Source organism: Girardinichthys multiradiatus, chromosome 5, assembly GCF_021462225.1.
Source record: "Girardinichthys multiradiatus isolate DD_20200921_A chromosome 5, DD_fGirMul_XY1, whole genome shotgun sequence".
NCBI lineage: Eukaryota > Metazoa > Chordata > Actinopteri > Cyprinodontiformes > Goodeidae > Girardinichthys > Girardinichthys multiradiatus.
The window spans coordinates 29728490-29750060 of NC_061798.1; the positions used below are offsets into that span (position 1 = coordinate 29728490).

At 41.3% G+C, this 21571-nt stretch overlaps 1 protein-coding gene across 1 annotated transcript in view; it reads left to right on the top strand.

The window, feature by feature from the left end:
• aspscr1 (ASPSCR1 tether for SLC2A4, UBX domain containing) overlaps nt 1–21571 on the top strand; it is a 30703-nt gene extending 9132 nt beyond the window's left edge. Inside the window, exons 5-17 of the mRNA XM_047365521.1 lie at nt 1777–1834; nt 1921–1994; nt 3233–3770; nt 4553–4612; nt 5431–5570; nt 6343–6424; nt 9926–9992; nt 10299–10361; nt 12488–12540; nt 15715–15766; nt 15855–15924; nt 18151–18344; nt 21311–21571. Coding sequence (XP_047221477.1) covers nt 1777–1834; nt 1921–1994; nt 3233–3770; nt 4553–4612; nt 5431–5570; nt 6343–6424; nt 9926–9992; nt 10299–10361; nt 12488–12540; nt 15715–15766; nt 15855–15924; nt 18151–18344; nt 21311–21321 — 1462 coding nt within the window. The 3' untranslated portion in view covers nt 21322–21571. The remainder of the gene's footprint in view (nt 1–1776; nt 1835–1920; nt 1995–3232; nt 3771–4552; nt 4613–5430; nt 5571–6342; nt 6425–9925; nt 9993–10298; nt 10362–12487; nt 12541–15714; nt 15767–15854; nt 15925–18150; nt 18345–21310) is intronic.

Below are 21571 nucleotides of genomic sequence, written 5' to 3' on the forward strand. Positions count from 1 at the left end.
CACTATGGAATAAGCGGTAGAAAATGACTGACTGACTGATTACAAAAACTGTATATTTCCCTAAACTTAATTAAGAAATGAGAGAGAAGCTGGTCTGGACTGTTTCTGAAGTAACGAGTAAGGTTTCCTAAAAAACAAAAACAACCAATGCTGGCTAAAATCTCCTTAAACCTGTGGAAAAATCTGTTAAGGTCAAGTTCTAAATGGTTTGTTTGGCACAAAATCAACACGGCACATCACTGAAAGAACATCATACCCAGGGGGAGAGATGGTGGTAGCATCTTTCACCATGGTGAATCTTTAGACAAGGTTCTTTCAAGGTGGATGAAGTGATGAATGGTTCTAGTTAAAAGTCCATTTTAGGTCAAAATCTTGTGTCTGGTAGAAAGCTGAAGAGGGATTTTATTTTTCAGCACCACAGTGAGTCCAAAGCAGCAGACATCCAAATCAACCAAAGAACTGCTTCAAGATTGGAAAATATATTCTTTGGCATGGCCTTGCCAGGGTCCTGATCTGAATGTGAACCTGACCTCTTGTTTACCACCGTGGAACAGATGGATTTATGGCCTGATAGTCCTGGGGAACCATTGCAAGATAAACTGGGCAAATGTTATTTTAAGTCGTAATGTTGGGTGCTGAAAGACATCTAATAAAGAAGCCTGAATGCTGAAATTCAGTCAAAAGATGCTTTAACAAAGTACTGGTTAAGGGTGTGAATTGTACAGAATAAATGTCACATATGTGGAAATAGCTTTAAAATAATTATCATGGTCAAGTTAAAGGATGGTATTTTTTAAAATACAGCTACATGAGAGGTTTAGTTGAATTGAAGCTGACAGCTGTCGTTCCCACTACAAAATGTCTTCTGTAGATTTCACAAGACGACAGGAGAATTAGCTCATTATCGCAAGAAAACAAAAGTTGTTGTCTCGTGATGTTGGGGATATTTCTGAATAGAATAGAATAGGCAATGAAAAGTATCTAAGTAAAGAAAAACCTGACTTTGTCCATTGACATCACCTTAAAAAACAAAAATAAACACTCGCATTTTGAGCGTGAAACGCGTAAGAAATTCACTTGAAAACCAGATTACATTGAGTAACATGGCATCCATAAGAAAAGAGGACTAAAATACTAATTTAAAATAACTCTAAAATAAATAATGACTAAGAATTGATGGACTGTTGAAGATGTTGCTGCAGTGTGGCATTAAATGAGTTTACCTCTAATATGTTCTGCAGATTTCGGCTTTCCGTCGCATGAAAAATGCATGCAGGCCAAAACAACATTCGCCTTTTCTGTCGAAGCCTTCGCAGAAATCATCACTCACGTTTCACACACTCATGCAGCTGTTGCTCAGTAGTTCCAGCTGTGCGGTCCCAGGTGCCCCTGCAGTCCACCAGCCTTCATCTCGTCTCTATTCAGTTACATCACTGCACTGCATATCCTGATTCTCTGCCAACAGAGTTATGCTTCCACGAAATGAGTATTAGTTCCACACCGACAGGAAACAAACCTAGGGAATGACAAGAGGCAGAAGGGCAGGCTTTGATTTTTAGGAATTTAGGAGAACAATAGTAAAGCGTTTAAGGTTCAGTTAGTTTCTGCACGACATTGTGCTCACATGGTTTACACATGCAGTGTGGCACAGCATAGGATAGGATTTTATTGTTATTCCTCTCTTAAAAAGGAAACAAAGTACACTGTTGTCACAGTTAAAGCCAAATACAACTATTAACCTACAGTTTTAATATCACTGTCCCTGCCTCCTCCCAGTGTGTCGGAGCTGTCCGAATCTGGAGCCACTCCTGCGTGTGTTTACATGAGAGACGAGGTATTAAGCCTTCCTTTGACTCTCCCTTTCTCAAGAGATGAAAGTGAGTTTTATGGAAACACAGCTGCTTGTCCATGTGTGTGTAGGTGAGTGGAGAGGAAGCATTAAAGAAAACCACTCTAAAGTCTCTGGGTCTCACAGGAGGAAGCGCCATTGTCAGGTAGGCTGTGTACAACAACACTTCCTGTGCAAGAATGTTAAAAACTACAATTAGTTTCTGTCCTGTTTTTCTGTTTTGATTTATTCCAACTGTTTCTCAAAACAAAAACAGCTCGCTGAGCTCCAGACTGAATACCCTGGTTTGTGTCCACGTTTATTCAGAGTTTGAACAACAGACCTGGAGTACGACTCCTGTTGAACTTTAACTACACTTTCTTGTTATTTCTGTTGCCGTTTTTGATCTTCAAAGTATGGCTAATGTTTAATAAAAACAATTAACAAAAAATATAAAAGTTTAGAAAAAGACTTTTGATGTTACCCGCATAAACACTGGACAGACATTTTGCTGCGATTCATCACATTTGCCTTTTTAGGAGAAAAGTAACGAAGAACATTTCCGAGATGCACCGATCTGAATTTAGTGGCCGATCTTCGTTTATGATAAAAGCTTTGACCTGCCAGTACCAATTTTTCTTTATCTACTACAATATAAGCAGATGAGCATTTAAAATATTTTTTCTGTCCTCCCCACTGTGATGATTAATTATTTTTTTATTACAAGTAGTGCCATTTCACTGTGGGAGACAGCAGTTGCTGTAAAACAGGGTTTAACCATTTTAAAACAAAGACAAAATAATTACAGAGCTTAATTTTGGATTGTCTTTGACAATTAGCGCAGCTAGCATTACAAAAACAACAATCTCTTTGTGTATCTAGAACCCCAAAAGACTGTCTCCAAATAAAATATTTGCCATAACAGAAAGCTCAATATTGAACACAGCATTGCTGTAATACAGTCAACTTCCTGTTATGTGAATTCTTGGTCTCTCTCGCTTTCTTGCAGCAGTAAAAAACCTCCAGATTTTCTCAGCGTATTGTGAAAAGGACTTTTTTTTTTCAAACAGCTTCGACATCCCAGTGCTACCTTTGTCTTCATTTCAAACATCTCAATGATACTAAAAATATGACGGCACCCACACCCAAAAAGAGCGTGGTACCTGCACACTCTGGTAGCATTCAGGTTGCCTTTACCTACATAAAAAAAACTGCATTTTGAGTTTAAGCTTCTGAATTCAGTCACCGGCCAATTTGTTGGTGCATCTCTAATGATAATTTGACATTTTTGGTTTGTTTATATTTAATGTTTGTTTTTAGAGCGTGCTGTTCTTTCCTTTTCTTGTTCATTTTTAGCATATGTAATCAAGTTTAGAAATGTGATTTTTACAATTACTGTTTTAGGTTTTTCCTCAAAAAGGACAAACCAGCAGGAGCGGAGGATGAACCTGTTGCAATGGCATTCACACCTGTTGCGAAGGAAGTCACACCCAGCCCGTCACCTCAGTCTGATCCTGCTCCATCGATTCCAGAGACTGGAACAGAAGTTGTGCCAACTAATAACTCAAGTCCTCGTGAGCCATTGGAAACCCCACCTGTGCCAACTCCAGTCCCGGCTGCAAGCTTTATTACTGAAGATGCTCCAAAGCATCAGGATGTGGTTCGACCCAAAGTCCTTCCCACGGGGAGTGAAACAGCAGTTGAGGATGGAGAGGAAGCCGGACCATCAGGAATAAACTCTCACCCATCTTCTTCCTCCTCCCCTGCTCCAGCAGATCCTTTCATTCCTTTTTCTGGTGGTGGTCAACGCCTCGGGGGTCTGGGTGGCGAGAGTGGACGCTCACTGTCTTCATCATCATCCTCATCTCTGTCGGCTCTGACCACAGCAGCAGAGTCGCCCAAAGCCAAGAAGGCCAAATCAAGCCACAGTTCGAGCACTAAAGTGAGCCCCCGCAACACAAAACATACATATCCTTTCTGTAACATCTCATTTATTTGATAAATCTGAGAATGGGGAAGAATAGTTTTAAAAGCTGGTCTATCAAGTTGCTGTCATGGAAGATCAGGAGATGTTTAAAACCTCTTTTAAGACGTGCTTCACTTTCACCCTGATCAACACTTTTTGTTTCTGAGATAGATCGAGGAAACACTGTTAAAGAGCCAGAAATGGAGTTGACCACAGAAAAGAAATCTGTGTTTACATCAGATTTAACAGTTTTAAAAGGCAAAAACACCACCTTCACTTGGTCAACTCAAATAATCAAAGGCAAGCAACAGTGACTTACATTAAAGGTGAGAGTATTGTGGCGTTGTGGCATGGACTCTTGTGCTAGAACTGCTACTGATGCTCTGCTTTTGTTGCCTCTAAGTGTCTAAGATATTGTGTAACTGTGATATTAAATAGATTAGGACATCGGACTGCATCTGTGATCGAATGATATTTTAAACATAAAGTGAAACCTATAATATAGTCTTCTGTGAAAGCTAATGAATTCCTGTGTGTGTAAATGGAAACAAAGGGCTGATTAGGTATCTATCTCTTTGCTCTGTTTTGATTTTGTTTTGACGCACCAGTGCTTAAAAATTATAGCAAATTCTTGACGTTACCAACAAACTTTAGGTGGTTACCGGCACATGGCGTCAGGATGGTGAAGATTATCTTGAAATGATCTGCATGAGGCTTCTTGGCTTTATTGACAAGTTGTTTAACTTGTGTTTCATCAGTCTAAAGCTTCTTCCAACTTGCAAGACCGGGATGTGGACAACAGGGAAGAGTTTTTAGAGGTAAACTTTTCATTTATCTTTGAAGGTATATTCTCTGTTTATTTAAGTTTAATTTCTATTCCTGGTGTGGATTTTCACATTTAATGAATTTTCACTTTCATTTGACTGTGAGTCTCTTTCTCCTGACTAGTTATGGGTATACAGTGCCTCTCTGGATCTTTCCCGTTTTGTCATGTTGCAGTCACAAACTTCAATGGATTTATTTGGGTTTTATGCAGTAGATCATAACAAAGTAGCACATTGTTTTAAAGTGGAGAAAAAGATTGGGGCTCTATTTTCTTGTTTTACAAATTAATACCTGGAAGTGTGTCCTGCATTTATTTATATTTAGTCTCTTTGAGTTAACACTTTGGAAGAACCACCTTTTCTGCAACTACAAGTGTTTGGGGCATGTCTCCACCAGCTTAGCCCATTTTATCTGTGCTAAATAGCTCAATCATTCAGATTGGATGGAGAGCTTCTGAAAACATCAGTTTTCATTTATTGCTAAAAATTCCCAATTACATTTATGTCTGAATTTTGACTGGAAGGTAAACCTCCTGCGGAGACTTCCCTGTCCCACAGCATGATGCCGCCATCAACGTGTTTCACTTTGTTACAAAATCTGACAACAACATAAATGTTTCTCAACTTCACAATCATGCACTACTTCATTTTGGTCCTTTACATCGAATCCCTAAAAATACATTGAAGGTTGTCTTTGTAATGTAACAAGAGGGGAAAGGTACAGTGGGTATGAAAACTTCTGCAAGGCACTGAATGTAATGGTGTTACAGGGCGCTACAGTCTTGCCACACATTGCTTCTTTCTTCAAATAGCCCATGGATAGAGAGCGTCTCATCTACCACATGGACTTGGTGTCCCGTCAGACTAAGGACCACGCTGACCTGCCTGACGAGTTCTTTGAAGTGACAGTGGATGATGTGCGTAAACGCTTTGCCCAGCTGAAAAGCGAGAGGTGGGTGGGAGGAAGTGAATGAACCCGACTGATGGTTTGTTTGCCCGTTTAAGTTCCCTGTTGCTGCAGAAACCCATCTGAATCCGACTTCTGGTCCTGCACTCTTTGAAGCCAATAATTAGTCAGTTTGGCATGTGGTCCTGTGGTGTTTTGTCAATATGTAACTATTAATTGTTGAATACCATAGCAGTGATGCAAAGCCACAGGCAGGAAGAATGCTGGGCATCACTGCGTGTGTTTACAAGTCATTTTTTCTTCCTGCCTAATATGAGTTTGAAGTTTTTGTTTATTTATGAGCGCTTCTTTAAAACAGATGTGACTGAGTTTACTCTGCCATCTCTGACTGCCTCCACAGCACACCGCAGCTGCGGAGTCTTTATGTGTGTGTTTGCAAACATGGTTCCTTTTATATAACGCCACACACACTACAAAGGCTTCCAGACGCAGCGTACTGGGAGCAATTACCAAATCTGTTTTGTGTAGCCAAATCAGTCATGGACCAAACATGGTCAGGTTGAGACCTCCGTGTGCTCAACCTTTAATCTGCGTCAACATCAGCACAACATGCTGCCTCATAGCGACACTGCTACCATGTCAATGACTGCAATTACCAAAGGTGGAATTAAGCCAACCACAGCAATTTGTCTCTGCCGCTGACATACACGGCCACACGCATGCTCATCTATCTCACTGATGAACAAACAGTCTGCAGCTTGTTTCATATCTAATTTCATCTGAACCCTGCGTGTGTCTCTGTCCCCTGTTGCTGTAGGAAGATATTAGAGGAGGCTCCACTTCTCACTAAATCTTTGAGAGAAGCTCAGATGAAGGAGAAGATGGAGCGATATCCCAAAGTGAGCAATTTGCAAAGACAATCACATTCCTCTTGTCTACATGGTCTCACATGGTCACAATACAACAACAAACTTAAGTTTTTGATTAGGGGGATTTTTATGACAGGCCAGCATTGACTAGTGCATAATTGTGAAGTCAATGGAAAATGAAATGTGGTTTCTAGATTTTTTCTACTATTTCTACTATTGAAAATGTAAAAGTATGACATAGATTTATATTCAGCCTCCTTTACTCTGATACCCTAAACAAAATCCAGAGCAACTAATTGTCTTCAGAAGTCACCTAACTGGTAAACAGAGTCCCCCTGTGTGTCGTTTAAACTTGGTATAAACCAGCTGCTCTGGGAAGGCCTCAGAGTCTTGTTGGAAAACATTAGGGACACAAACACCAAGACACAGCAGACAGGTCAGGGAGGAAGTTGTGGAGAAGTTCAAAGGTGAGTTAAATGTTAAAACGATATTTAAAGCTTTGGAGATCTCACAGAACACTGTTCATCATTTGAAAATGTAAAAGTATAAGGTAACTGCAAACTGGCCATGATATGGGTGTCTGACCTAAATTGACCTGCTGGCCGAGGAGAGTATTAATCAGGGCAGCCAGGAGGACCATGGTAACTCTGGAGGAGCTGCAAAGATCCACAACACTCTACAAATCTGGCTTTCATGGAAGAGTGAAAAAAAACCACAATTGTCGAAAGAAAGCCACAAGAGGTCCTGCTTAAAGCAGAACTAAACTCTATGTAAAAGAAAAATCCCGCCCCCAGACAAATTTTGAAAAATGCCACCTAAGTGGACAGTGCTGATAGACACTGAGGGGCACAGCCAATGATGCGTGAGGATGAGCGGAGGGAGTTAAACTTGGGTGTGGTCAGGAGGGCGAGGGAAAGCGGAAGCTGGCTTACAGGTCCTTCTCAAAATATTAGCATATTGTGATAAAGTTCATTATTTTCCATAATGTCATGATGAAAATTTAACATTCATATATTTTAGATTCATTGCACACTAACTGAAATATTTCAGGTCTTTTATTGTCTTAATACGGATGATTTTGGCATACAGCTCATGAAAACCCAAAATTCCTATCTCACAAAATTAGCATATTTCATCCGACCAATAAAAGAAAAGTGTTTTTAATACAAAAAACATCAACCTTCAAATAATCATGTACAGTTATGCACTCAATACTTGGTCGGGAATCCTTTTGCAGAAATGACTGCTTCAATGCGGCGTGGCATGGAGGCAATCAGCCTGTGGCACTGCTGAGGTCTTATGGAGGCCCAGGATGCTTCGATAGCGGCCTTTAGCTCATCCAGAGTGTTGGGTCTTCAGTCTCTCAACGTTCTCTTCACAATATCCCACAGATTCTCTATGGGGTTCAGGTCAGGAGAGTTGGCAGGCCAATTGAGCACAGTGATACTATGGTCAGTAAACCATTTACCAGTGGTTTTGGCACTGTGAGCAGGTGCCAGGTCGTGCTGAAAAACGAAATCTTCATCTCCCTAAAGCTTTTCAGCAGATGGAAGCATGAAGTGCTCCAAAATCTCCTGATAGCTAGCTGCATTGACCCTGCCCTTGATAAAACACAGTGGACCAACACCAGCAGCTGACACGGCACCCCAGACCATCACTGACTGTGGGTACTTGACACTGGACTTCTGGCATTTTGGCATTTCCTTCTCCCCAGTCTTCCTCCAGACTCTGGCACCTTGATTTCCGAATGACATGCAGAATTTGCTTTCATCCGAAAAAAGTACTTTGGACCACTGAGCAACAGTCCAGTGCTGCTTCTCTGTAGCCCAGGTCAGGCGCTTCTGCCGCTGTTTCTGGTTCAAAAGTGGCTTGACCTGGGGAATGCGGCACCTGTAGCCCATTTCCTGCACACGCCTGTGCACGGTGGCTCTGGATGTTTCTACTCCAGACTCAGTCCACTGCTTCCGCAGGTCCCCCAAGGTCTGGAATCGGCCCTTCTCCACAATCTTCCTCAGGGTCCTGTCACCTCTTCTCATTGTGCAGCGTTTTCTGCCACACTTTTTCCTTCCCACAGACTTCCCAATGAGGTGCCTTGATACAGCACTCTGGGAACAGCCTATTTGTTCAGAAATTTCTTTCTGTGTCTTACCCTCTTGCTTGAGGGTGTCAATAGTGGCCTTCTGGACAGCAGTCAGGTCGGCAGTCTTACCCATGATTGGGGTTTTGAGTGATGAACCAGGCTGGGAGTTTTAAAGGCCTCAGGAATCTTTTGCAGGTGTTTAGAGTTAACTCGTTGATTCAGATGATTAGGTTCATAGCTCATTTAGAGACCCTTTTAATGATATGCTAATTTTGTGAGATAGGAATTTTGGGTTTTCATGAGCTGTATGCCAAAATCATCCGTATTAAGACAATAAAAGACCTGAAATATTTCAGTTAGTGTGCAATGAATCTAAAATATATGAATGTTAAATTTTCATCATGACATTATGGAAAATAATGAACTTTATCACAATATGCTAATATTTTGAGAAGGACCTGTAAGTTGGTTTATTGAAACATGGAGAGTGATCTTTTGAGGTGGTGGATTTTTCAACCCCCTCGTCAGAAGGTTGAGGAAGACTTTATGGAGCCCAGCAGGTCTGAGCCTTATCAGTTTGAACCGCTGGCTCAAGGCGCCAACTCAATGATGGCCGAAGCTGGCGCTGCCAAAGCAGTGGAGGAACAATTCCAACTCCTGACTCGTTACGAGGGCGTGTCTGGGTGACACGGTTTATACACGAACACGGGGGCTGTGATGTAAGCATGTACCAAACTGTACTGTTTGAACCAATAGGAAAATTCAAATACAATAGCCGCCGTTTAACCCGAAGAGGGCAGCACTGAGACGGTTTTACGACAAATATTGCTGAATTAAACAGGTTTACATGAAAATTAAAAAATGGGGACAGAAACATAAAGATGGCACCCTTAAGGGCCTGTTTATACAGTTTATCTGCAAAAACGAGTGGATTTGGGGTTTAATTCCTCTTTAAAGTTTGTTGGGGATCAAAGCATACTACTATGCCTTATAAAGGCCCGATCAAACTCCAGACCTTAATCTAATAAAAAGTCCTTGGCAAGACTTGAGCATTGAAGTTCACAGATGCTCTCCATTCAATCGGACCGAGCTCGGGCTACTTCTCAAAGAATGGAGGAACAAGTCGTTCAGCTGGTTGGGACTCGCGCCAAAATACTTGCTTCTGTGGTTGAAGACAAAACGTTTACAAAGCATTGGCTCAGGGATTCTGAATACTACATTTTTAGATTTTTACTAGATTTTTTAAATCCTATGTATCCTTTTCTTTCAACTTCGCCAGTATGCACTGTTCTGTGTTGGTCCAACGCATGAAATCCCCCCAAAAATGCACAGAATTTTGTGGTTTTAACATGACAAAATGTAAATGTTTGAAGTGGCTTGAATACTTTTGCAAGGAACAGTACATCGTGTTTCTTTAAAATGCAGACTTTGCATAACCTCTGCATCTCCAGGTGGTCCTGAGGGTCCAGTTTCCAGACAGACATGTTCTTCAGGGCTTCTTCAGGCCCCTTGAGACAGGTGTGTGTGTGTTTGTGTTTGTACAGATTGTGGAGAGTGCTCATTTCACCTGACTAGCCACAGGTATGGCTGCAATGTGAAGTATACTTGTGGCTTCATAACCGCATTCATGACTGCAGCCGCAGCAGAGTGATAGAGACAGAAGGAATGAGACAAGTCTGTAATTCCAGGGATTATGAGCAGCAGCCCTCCGACAGTCGGCAGAAAACAAACAAATTAAAGGGAAATTCCTTTTGAAACATGAATTATAGTCCACAAACTGAGTGATGGAGGTATAGATGATTTTTTTACTTTGTTTTTGTCCAGTTGGTGCAGTGAGACACTTTGTGAGAAGTCATTTGGAGGATCCTCAGATCAGTTTCTACTTATGTAAGTGACATTCAATCTCCTATATATTTACACTGTTTCCATCTATCAAGACTCACCCGTTGCTGCGTTAAGATTTTGATTCATATTTCTGCTCCTGATAAATCTGTTTTGATCCTGATTTATAAACACACTTTAAAATCACATTTGAGTGCTAACAGCTGAAAACTGAAAACACACTACCATGACAGTTATTTCTATTCAGTTCAGTTTATGTAGCAACGATGAACAACAAATGTCATCTGGGGGCTCTTTAAAAGACAAACAGATATAATTTACACGCCGAAGTATATAATTGGATGAAGCCAACACAGTCAAATCATATTGACAGGTTAACGTACATTGCATTAATTTAACCCTCTCATTTCTAGGGGGAGAAATGAGAAGGTTTTGAGAAGGTAGTGCAGGGAAAGGTTAATGAAACTCAAAAGCCCCTAAAATAATGTTAAGGACCACATTTGCCAAAGTGGGTCAAATTGAAATATAATTTTACTATTTACAAATCATAAACCATGCCTGAACGCTGAAAGGAAAGAAAAAGGACACCATGTCAGCTGTATTTAATAACATCCTAAACCAGCTGATCACACATAAAATCATCTGTTCAGAGGCACAAACATTTCCCCCAAAACACACAAAACAATACCCCCATGAAACAAAGTGTTTGGTTCGAAAATTTATTGACGGTCCTTAAGAGAACCACCTTAAGATGGAACAGCTGCCCATAATCAGACTCGGGTCAAACAGGAGGAAGATCCGCTGAATCTGCGGAGCACAAAAATCCAACCTAAAACTAACTTACCACAGTAAACAATCCACGGTTTTGTGCTTTAACGTCCTCGTTATTGCCATGGCTGAGACATAAACTTCTTCATAAAGCCCAAAATTGTAGCCTCGCCAGTCCAGAGGGCAGAACATTTTAATAATTTTTTTATAGTTTCACCCAGATTACTTTTATGTGACAGTGTCACACAGTAACTAATAACAGCACAGCGCACTACGCTGACAGCGGAGCTTCAAGCCGTAGCTTCAGCCGTCTGCGGATCAGTGGAAACATAACTGATACTGGAGCCGCGCCGCCTAAAACAAGCCAGTGGACAAGAGCCAGAGGAAATTAAAGAAATGTCATTCACAAAGACAATTTTCTGTGTCTTAACTTAAGGCTTTCAGGATGGGACATTTTAAATAAATCTGCATGCATCGTATTATGCTTTAAATCTCATAAAATCATATTTTAGTGTTTTTTTCTTTCTCAAAACGTTTCAGATGTTAAGAACGTCAAATTCCAATCTCATACTTCAATACATTATTTTGAAGTAGAAGGAAATGATTCATGGTTTTCAGATATTTACAAATAAAAATCTGCCAACCTTGGCATGCACTTTTATTTAGCACCACTGGGTCAAAGCTTTGTAGAACAAACTTTCACTGCAAATACAACTTCGGTGTGTCTTTACCAGCTTTGGACATTTAAACACTGAAACACTGAAGCAGAATGCTGCCTCCGCCATGTTTCATCATGGGCATGTTGTGCTCAGTGTTGGTTTTCTTCCCTACATGTTGGCCAGAAAGTTAAATATTGGTCACATTTCTCAACAAAAGCTCTCTTCTTGTCACTCTTCCATAACGTCTCCACATCGTTCTCCCTGACCTGTCTACAGTGTTTTTTGGTCTTCATGATGCTCATTGTTCTCTAATGTTCTCCAACAAACCTCTGAGGCCTTCACCGAACAGCTGGATTTATACTGAGGTGAAATCACAAAAAAAGGGGAACACTATTTACTATTTTATGACGTCTGAAGGCAATTTACGGCTCTGTATTTTAAATAGGGGTATCGGATTAAAGGGACCCAATACAAATGTCACAGTTTTCAGATTTTATTTGTAAAAAGTAAAACTATGCATCCTTTTTTCAGTTAAGCACTACTTTTTGTTGGTCCTTTTCTAAAAATCCCAATAAAATACATTAATGTATTCTATATGGGATTTTATTGGTTATAATTCAACAAAATGTAAAAAAAAAAAAAGATTAGTTCCCCAAAAATTAAGTTGTTTTTTTTTTTATTGCAGGAGGGATTTTATAATGGATTCTATTATCAGTTGGTAAATCTCCACCTTTTTTCTTTCAGTCATCACCCCTCCAAAAGTCATTCTGAAAGACCCGTCGGCTTCGCTGATAGAGGTAAGATTCTTCTCACAGACATGTTTAAAAGGGCTGATTTACCTCAAACAAGTCCATCAGAGTTAAACTCCAACAAAACATGTTTTCTCCTCTCAGCACACACTGACTGTAAAATGTTTCGGCTGGCTCTTCAAAGCCCCTCTACATTCTTGCCCCTTCCATCCCTTTTTTGCGCTTCCACTCATACCACCACCACCCCACCCACCCTTGTCTCCACTGTCCTTGACCCCAGCTGGGCTTGATTCTTCCCAGACTGGCACATGGGGTTAATACAGGCCTCGCTTTGATCTTAACACACACGCGCGCACACACACACACACACACACACAGGGAGCAGTGGGCAGCCAGGATGTTGCCTTTGAGGTTAGAGAGAAGGGTGTCAAAGTTATAAAGTAGGTAGCTCTCTTCAGTTCCTTGTCTTTTTATTTTAGATGTATTAGTTGGAATGATGTATACTATTTCTGTCATTTTACATTTTGACACCTGAAGGCGCAGCAAAGCAAAGGGGAGGGAGTGTTAGTTGTTTGAAGTTTATCATGTTGTGATGAAGATTCAGACCTCAGTGGAGCTGGTACAAACGATAACAATCCTTAAAGACAAAAACCTTAAAAGCCCTCTTCGAAACGTCTTTGTTGAGCCTCTCCTGTTTCAGGATCTGTCTCCGTCAAATTGGATGTTGTGATGTATGTCAACTGTCTTTGTTCTCCGTCTCCCGACCGGCTTTCCCACAACTCGACCCCACCCCCTTCCTGCACCCCATCTCCTTTCCTTTTAGCCTCCAGCACCCAGACGGTCACCCCCATGTCTCTATCCATTAGGGACTTAAAAGCGTTAAAGGGCTCAAAAACTAAATCTTTAATCTCTGCACACACTCGGGCACGTACCGTCTGTCTCCGTCTCTGTGTCTATACATCAATCTTTAACACACAGAAGGAATCTTTAATGTTTTTCTGTCATGTCATCCAGACATCCGTGCATATGTGTCTCCTACATATACGCTAACAGGCACTTTAATCACTTTGTGTCATGTGAGGAGAGGAATGTTTCCCAACCCAGAAGTTCTTTGAAACCAGGCGTCCCCTTCCTCACCCGTCTGCCCCTCACTCTTCCATCAGGATCCGTTCAGCCTCCTCCTGTTGTTCTGTGTTTTTACTCAATCCCTCCCTATCTGTTTCTCTCACACCAACACACACCCACAGGTCTCTCATCGGCCCGTCTTATGTGTGGCTTTAGAGGGAACGGGATCGCAGGAATGCTCATTGTTCCGCTGTAACACATTGTTTCCTGCTCACAGGGCTCTGATGACAGCAATTAGGGCAGTATGTCCCATTTTAGCAACCAGCCACACAAAACGCCAGAGCATGTGTAAACTCATGTGACCCCAGCAACCACCTGCCCTCTTCCTGCATTTTTGTTGCCTTCGGCTCCCATTCAAAATGCACTTGTTAAAGTACCATTTCAAACCTAATGCTGTTTCTTTTCTCATTCTCTTGTGTTCAAATTACTATGTCTTATATTTTTTCAGGTTGTGTAACTCATCTAATTTCCTCAGACGTCATAAGGGAGTAAAATCTACTCTTTGAACAAAATGAAAAATAGTTCAGAAGCAATGTTGCTGCATATTTTTGACACCTCCAGTCTCTGATAATACTTATCCAAAAAGTTCTAATTTGCGCTCAACAGATAACTTTCTAAAAAAAGAAGTTAATAAATGAACAAGCTGTGAAAACTAAAACAGACTTTTAAGGGATTAAAAACTGAAGCAATTCATGAATAGTTGTTACATATGTTGACGACTGAGGTTTATAATGGAATTCATAAAAATGCTAAATATAGATGCATATTTTTCATGGAAATCTTCAAAAGTATGTTTATGTGTCCAAGTGACACAGGTGTAGCACACAACGAAGAGACCGCTCAAGGTTTATGTCATAAATGTAAAGTCCTCGGTGTCAGCACGTTGGGCCACGTTTTATTGTTCATTTGCAATAGTTACTATTGTCAGAAGATGATAATACTTAGTTTTCAAATGATTATATGTAAACATAAAACAAATTTAAAAATGATTGACAATACAGAAGTATTGACCTACTGAAAGGTATGTACATGTACAGTACAGTGTGTGTAATCAGTACTTGGTTGGGGCTCCTTTTGCATGAATTACTGCATTAATGTGGCGTTTGATGGAGGCAATCAGCCTGTAGTTCTCCTGAGGTGTAATTAAAGCCCAGGTTGCTCTGATAGTGACCTTCAGGTCATGTGCATTGTTGGGTCCGGTGTCTCTCATCGTCAGTCGTCCATAAATTATCTGTGGGGTTCAGGCTGGTCAGTTTGCTAGTCGGTCAGTAACACCATGGTTATTACAGCAATTTAGCAAAAATAACTTTTAAAATTAAACTTTTTGCACCTATATTGCTTTTGCAAGTGTTTAGAGCCAAGAAAGAAATACAGATTCATTAAATCACCCATTCTGAAGTTCTTGATTGTGCATGATGTTCTGGAGGATGACTGTTTCACACTGTTCCTGGTTCTCACATCAAGATTATTTGCAGGAATTTTCAGCCAGTTTTTAAGTTCCAGTGTTTCTCTTAACTGGGATCTCTAATTGAGATGAAATATTTTTTTTTTTTTTGTCTACTATGGCAAATCATAATTTAAATCCTTTTTTTTTTTTTTGATTGGAACAAAAATGAAATTTCTCTCCTCCACAACATCCATCTTGTGTGTTTGTCGTGTGAAGAAAACATTTTCTTTAACTGTTTTTCACTCCTGTCCTATTAGAGTGACAGACTCCCCGCCTACCCACCCGTCTGCGATTTTACCTCAAAATTACACGGTTGATAATAGATCTTCCTGCCACTGGTCCATTATAACCATTAGGACCATCTCTGTGGAGGAATGTGATGCTTCAGGGGTGAAAGTCTTTTCTCTAATCATTTGATTGGTGCTCGTTATGTGGTCCACTTCAAAGAGCAGTGGTTGCTGGTTCAGATCCCCCCAAGCCATGAATCTTCCCAGGAAACTAGCTTAATTTCTGCCTCAGATTTGCCAGGAACGTTTGGTTTGCTTGTAGCAGAAGGCAGCAGGAGTTCACTTTGTGTGTCGAAATCGACGTGTGTGCCAAACGTTTTGAAAGCTTCTGTTTACTCCAACATTCTCTGCATCTGTCTTCAGGCCGACTTGTTTCCTGGTGCTCTCGTGTACTTCGGCTCAGACGTCAAAGCAGGTTTTTTTACTCTTATTTTCATGCCTTCTTCAATTAAATACTTGGCCTTTTGCAAAGGACTGTAATTCAACCCGGGTTTCCTCCACAGAGTTTTACATGAAAAGAGAGCTGCTTGAGACCTCTGTTTCAGCCTTGCAAGCCAATGAGTCCATTGCAAGGTATGTGCACGTCTTTGTGTGTCTAAAACATGCAATTTGCTGGAAGAACAACGCACTCAGAGCAGTAATTAGGCCAAGACTGTACAAAAATATATACAGTACAGACCAAAAGTTTGGACACACCTTCTCATTCAAAGAGTTGTCTTTATTTTCATGACTATAAATATTGTAGCTTCACACTGAAGGCATCAAAACTATGAATTAACACATGTGGAATTATATACTGAACAAAAACGTGTGAAACAACTGAAAATATGTCTTATATTCTAGGTTCTTCAAAGTAGCCACCTTTTGCTTTGATTACTGCTCCGTACACTCTTGGCATTCTGTTGATGAGCTTCAAGAGGTAGTCATCTGAAATGGTTTTCCAACAGTCTTGAAGGAGTTCCCAGAGATGCTTAGCACTTGTTGGCCCTTTTGCCTTCACTCTGTGGTCCAGATCACCCCAAACCATCTCGATTGGGTTCAGGTCCGGTGACTGTGGAGGCCAGGTCATCTGGTGCAGCACCCCATCACTCTCCTTCTTGGTCAAATAGCCCTTACACAGCCTGGAGGTGTGTTTGGGGTCATTGTCCTGTTGAAAAATAAATGATGGTCCAACTAAACGCAAACCGGATGGAATAGCATGCTGCTGCAAGATGCTGTGGTAGCCATGCTGGTTCAGTATGCCTTCAATTTTGAATAAATCTCCAACAGTGTCACCAGCAAAGCACCCCCACACCATCACACCTCCTCCTCCATGCTTCACGGTGGGAACCAGGCATGTAGAGTCCATCCGTTCACCTCTTCTGCACCGCACAAAGACACGGTGGTTGGAACCAAAGATCTCAAACTTGGACTCATCAGACCAAAGCACAGATTTCCACTGGTCTAATGTCCATTCCTTGTGTTCTTTAGCCCAAACAAGTCTCTTCTGCTTGTTGCCTGTCCTCAGCAGTGGTTTCCTAGCAGCTATTTTACCATGAAGGCCTGATTCACACAGTCTCCTCTTAACAGTTGTTCTAGAGATGTATCTGCTGCTAGAACTCTGTGTGACATTGACCTGTTCTCTAATCTGAGCTGCTGTTAACCTGCGATTTCTGAGGCTGGTGACTCGGATGAACTTATCGTCCGCAGCAGAGGTGACTCTTGGTCTTCCTTTCCTGGGCCGGTCCTCATATGAGCCAGTTTCTTTGTAGCGCTTGATGGTTTTTGCGACTGCACTTGGGGACACTTTCAAAGTTTTCCCAATTGTTCGGACTGACTGACATTAATTTCTTAAAGTAATGATGGCCACTCGTTTTTCTTTACTTAGCTGCTTTTTTCTTGCCATAATACAAATTCTAACAGTCTATTCAGTAGGACTATCAGCTGTGTACTGTATCCACCTCCTGCACAACACAACTGATGGTCCCAACCCCATTTATAAGGCTTGAAATCCCACTTATTAAACCTGACAGGGCACACCTGTGAAGTGAAAACCATTTCAGGTGACTACCTCTTGAAGCTCATCAACAGAATGCCAAGAGTGTGCGGAGCAGTAATCAAAGCACAAGGTGGCTACTTTGAAGAACCTAGAATATCAGACATATTTTCAGTTGTTTCAAACTTTTTTGTTCAGTATATAATTCCACATGTATTAATTCATAGTTTTGATGCCTTCAGTGTGAAGATACAATATTCATAGTCATGAAAATAGAGAAAACTCTTTGAATGAGAAGGTGTGTCCAAACGTTTGGTCTGTACTGTATATATTGCATTTACACTTTGTCTGTAAATATGCTCTATCCAGAACTCAAGTCGCATAGTTTTAGCTTCACCTGGTTCAAAATCTGTAAAAAGAATCTCCCGTTAAGCACCTTTTTGCTAAAGTAATTAAAAAACTTGTGAAAAGATTAATAAGTTAGTTAGCTGCAGGACAACCAGCCTGTTTTTCTGTCACAATGCTGTCATCATTGGAATCCTTTTGAGGTTTTGTCTAAACAGCAGTTGCACCCATACACCCTCATTTCACCCACACACACACACACACACACCCACACACTCTCTCTCTGACAGCCATACACACCATGTTCCAGTAATTCTAAAGATAGAGCCTAAAACTGAACCTCAGCTGCTGTAGCAATGTTGGCATTTAACCTTGTCTTAGCTCTCCTGCCAGGAAGATAATCCAGCTCTGATTGGACACCAACATCTCTCAGGAAAACAACCCTCACCTCAAAGATTTTTCTTTTCTCTTTACTGTAGCTGCATGCTCCAGTCCCCAGAGATCTGCTCCGGTTCAGTGGCCTTCGAGGAGTCTCCCCCGTCGCCATCAGAAGCAGGAATGGACACTGACCCTAAGTCTGTGCAGGAAGAGTCAGAATCATATACACGTTCACAGGGTGGTAAACCAACCAGATCTGACCCAGGCAAGGTGCCCAAGTGGCTCAAACTGCCAGGTAAGGAGAGAATGCACAATAAGCAATGCACGTCAACATAGTCGCTTTGGTTCAGTTAAATAATCTGGGGCATGGACACACTCACAGACATTGGTTTTCTTCCTGTATATTCACCCCTACATGTGGCCACATCGTAAAACAATTGTCCTCAGAGTCTCTAAGTTTACATTAAATTGATCTCTTTCCTGTTTTAGTGTTGTCACCCAGGCTGTTGTCACCTGAGGTTTAGTAAAGTAAAAGGCTCAGTAATTCAACGCAGACCATCAGGCGGGCAATATGATGGCTACTAAACTGTGCCAGACTGTCCATCCATCAGTCAATCAATCTACCTGTTTTCCATCCCACTGGTCATTTTCTAATCAAAGGTTCCAAGAAACATACACTGTCTTTCTTCGCCTCAGCTCCTTGTGGGCACCCTGGGGTTTTTCTGCACCAGGGATTTTTATTGAGCTCCATGTCTAACTTAGTGTTTTTCTCCCCTCCGCCTGTAACCACAAACCTTCAAATGTAGGTGACCAGCAGGCTTCTCATCAGAGGGCCAAACCGCCTCAGCTGCCTCTACTCCCTGAAGTCGGAGCTTTCTGTCGTGTTTCTAAGGCTAAAAAATTTCCCCCCCTGGTATCTGGGTGGACAACCATGAAACAAACAGAAATAAAACAACCCTTTTCAAAATGTCTTGGTATTTTAGCACCATCTGTACATTCTGGAGACGTTTATCTGCTGCCAGTTTTTATAGAACAACCCATCAGACCCAAAGAGAACATGTGATCCTGTAGATCAGTGATTCCCAACCACGGGTACTTGTACCCCTGGTTGTATGTGAGCACATTGCAGGGGGTACGTGGAAACGTTTAATATTTTATTTCCAAGATGACCGGTACATATCATCAGTCGGTACGGATAATTCTTGGATGTGTGACGCTTTATTGGCACCCAGGTGCAAAATACACCGAGCTTTTATCAACCAAAAGGGCAAATGGGCACAATAAAACAACTACAGGAGGGAAAGACTAGAGCAGGGGTGTGATTGCTGTTCACCTTCACGACGCTCCGCTACAGAGAGAGAGAAAAGTAAGAGCTATTTCCACTCTGCCGGTCCATCAAAGCTTATCAAGGACAAGCAGTCTCATGTGTCTCATTAAAATGACGTAAAAAAAGGAAAACTAATATAGTGAGCCTGAACATTATTTTTAAGTTTTCTTCTGTTGATTGTTTTAAGTTTAAACGTCAGTTTATTAGTGACATATTCAAAAAAGCTCCAGTTTTTGTTCTAACAAAAAGCAGGTTTAATATTTATTTAGATTAATTATTCACTTTCACGGCAACAGAGTTATCTTTATGTTTAATTTGAGCTGAAAAGAATAAAATGCTACGCCGAGTTACGTGCTCTCGCATGCAGATGAACACGCTCCTGACCACGGGCAGGAAAACCACGCCGTTAAAACTTGGAAAGCTGGCAAGAATATCTGTGGTTAACCCAAGTGTTTCATGCCCTAACCCTGACACACAGCTAAAGTCCAGTCACCACAGAATAAAAGCTTTTGACCTGGCTTGGCTGTTGGAGGAGAAATAAAACCCTTGGCTTTAAAAGACGGAGCCTGGTAATCAAATACATGCATGATGGATAGATACAGAAAGACAACAGATAAAGACTGAAAGATGGAAAGAGACAGAAACAAATGTGATAAAAAGAGAGACAGAAAGTATAAAAATGGAGTGACAGTTATCTCTCTCTCTCTGCTGAAAGGACGGTGTAAACACACCATTAAATAGGTGTGAAAGCACCTACAAACACTAAACAGAAATAAAAAACCCACAGATCCATTCCTCCCTATGTTGTTCTGAAAGAATAGAGGACTTTGATCCATGAGGTTAAAAGAAAACCCACTAAAACCACTGAACCACATTTAACAGACTGCTGCTTTTAAATAACTTCCTGATGACTCAGATGATCAGAATGGATGTTAGGCCCAACCAATTGGTTCAGAGCGGCCATCCTCCGGTCCTGAATACCGCTACAGACACAGCGAACACCCAGGCAGAGAGCCCGCCGCTGGGCCCACATCACAGCCTGGGGTCCGACCACTCCTCTGATGTTGTCGTGGTGTTTCTGCTGGTCACCGTGTTCGCGTTTGCTCTCCCCTCTGTGCTGATTGCGTTTTATTTCTGGCTGTTCTCTGTGCGCTCTCTGAACCAAGCTGTGGCTGTTTTCTCTTTCATGAAGAAAGTTAAAAGAGAAAGACAGAAGGGCTCAATAAGATTATAGATTCCATGTGTGGACAGAAACACACTCACAGTAAACTTTCCTCACTGTGTGTCCGACGCTGTTAGTCCGTTTCTGAGGATTTCACCAGTGAAATATCAGGAGTGCTGCGATGCATCCAGGAGGAATCGGTTCAAACATCAAGTTCACGTTTTTATTCATTTTCTGCTTGCTTCATCTCCATGAAGAGCATTGTTCCTCTACAGTGTTACACCCAGTTCCTGAGTTAGCCGTCCTCCCATATTCAATCAGTCCGTCTATCCTTCCTTACTTCCTACCTCCCTCCCTGCCTCCACTTTCTTCAAAGTTTGTAGTGTTTGCAGGCTCCTCATTTAAAGCCTGACCACTCTGTAAGTGTCATGAAATTAGACTAAAAAGGACAGAAGGCTCTTGAAATTTGAGTCCGCAGAATTTTGACATAAAAATGTGTAGGAAGCTGCTTCCAGAATATTTTCTAAGTCTGTTTATTTTCAATAGGTGTGTCCTATTTGTTGGCTTTTATTGCCACGAGATATTTAACACTCTATTTACAACTAGTCATCTGTCTCTTAAAATGCCCCCAAACAATACATTGAAATTTGCAGTTGCACATTGTGAAGAAGTTCAAGCGGTGTGAATACTTTTGCAAGGTTCCACAGAGTAAATTGCTTATTATTTATAACCTGGGTGTGGAGTATTTAACCGTTTCTCATTTGCTGCGCAGGTAAGAAATAGGACGTCAGCTGCGTGTTGAAGGGAGGAATCAGAGCTGCATCCAGACCTTTTCTACGCTTCCACAGAGGTGCTGATCCACCAGAACTCACCTGCTGATCCACCAGAACTCACCTGCTCCCAGCTGGCTTTTAAAATACACATGAATGGTTGAAATGATAGATTTGAAGATGATTGCCGTGTTTCTTTCCAGTCATGTTCCTGGGATGAGCAGAAAAGGGCAGATGATTGAATAAAGATTCTTGTACTAAGA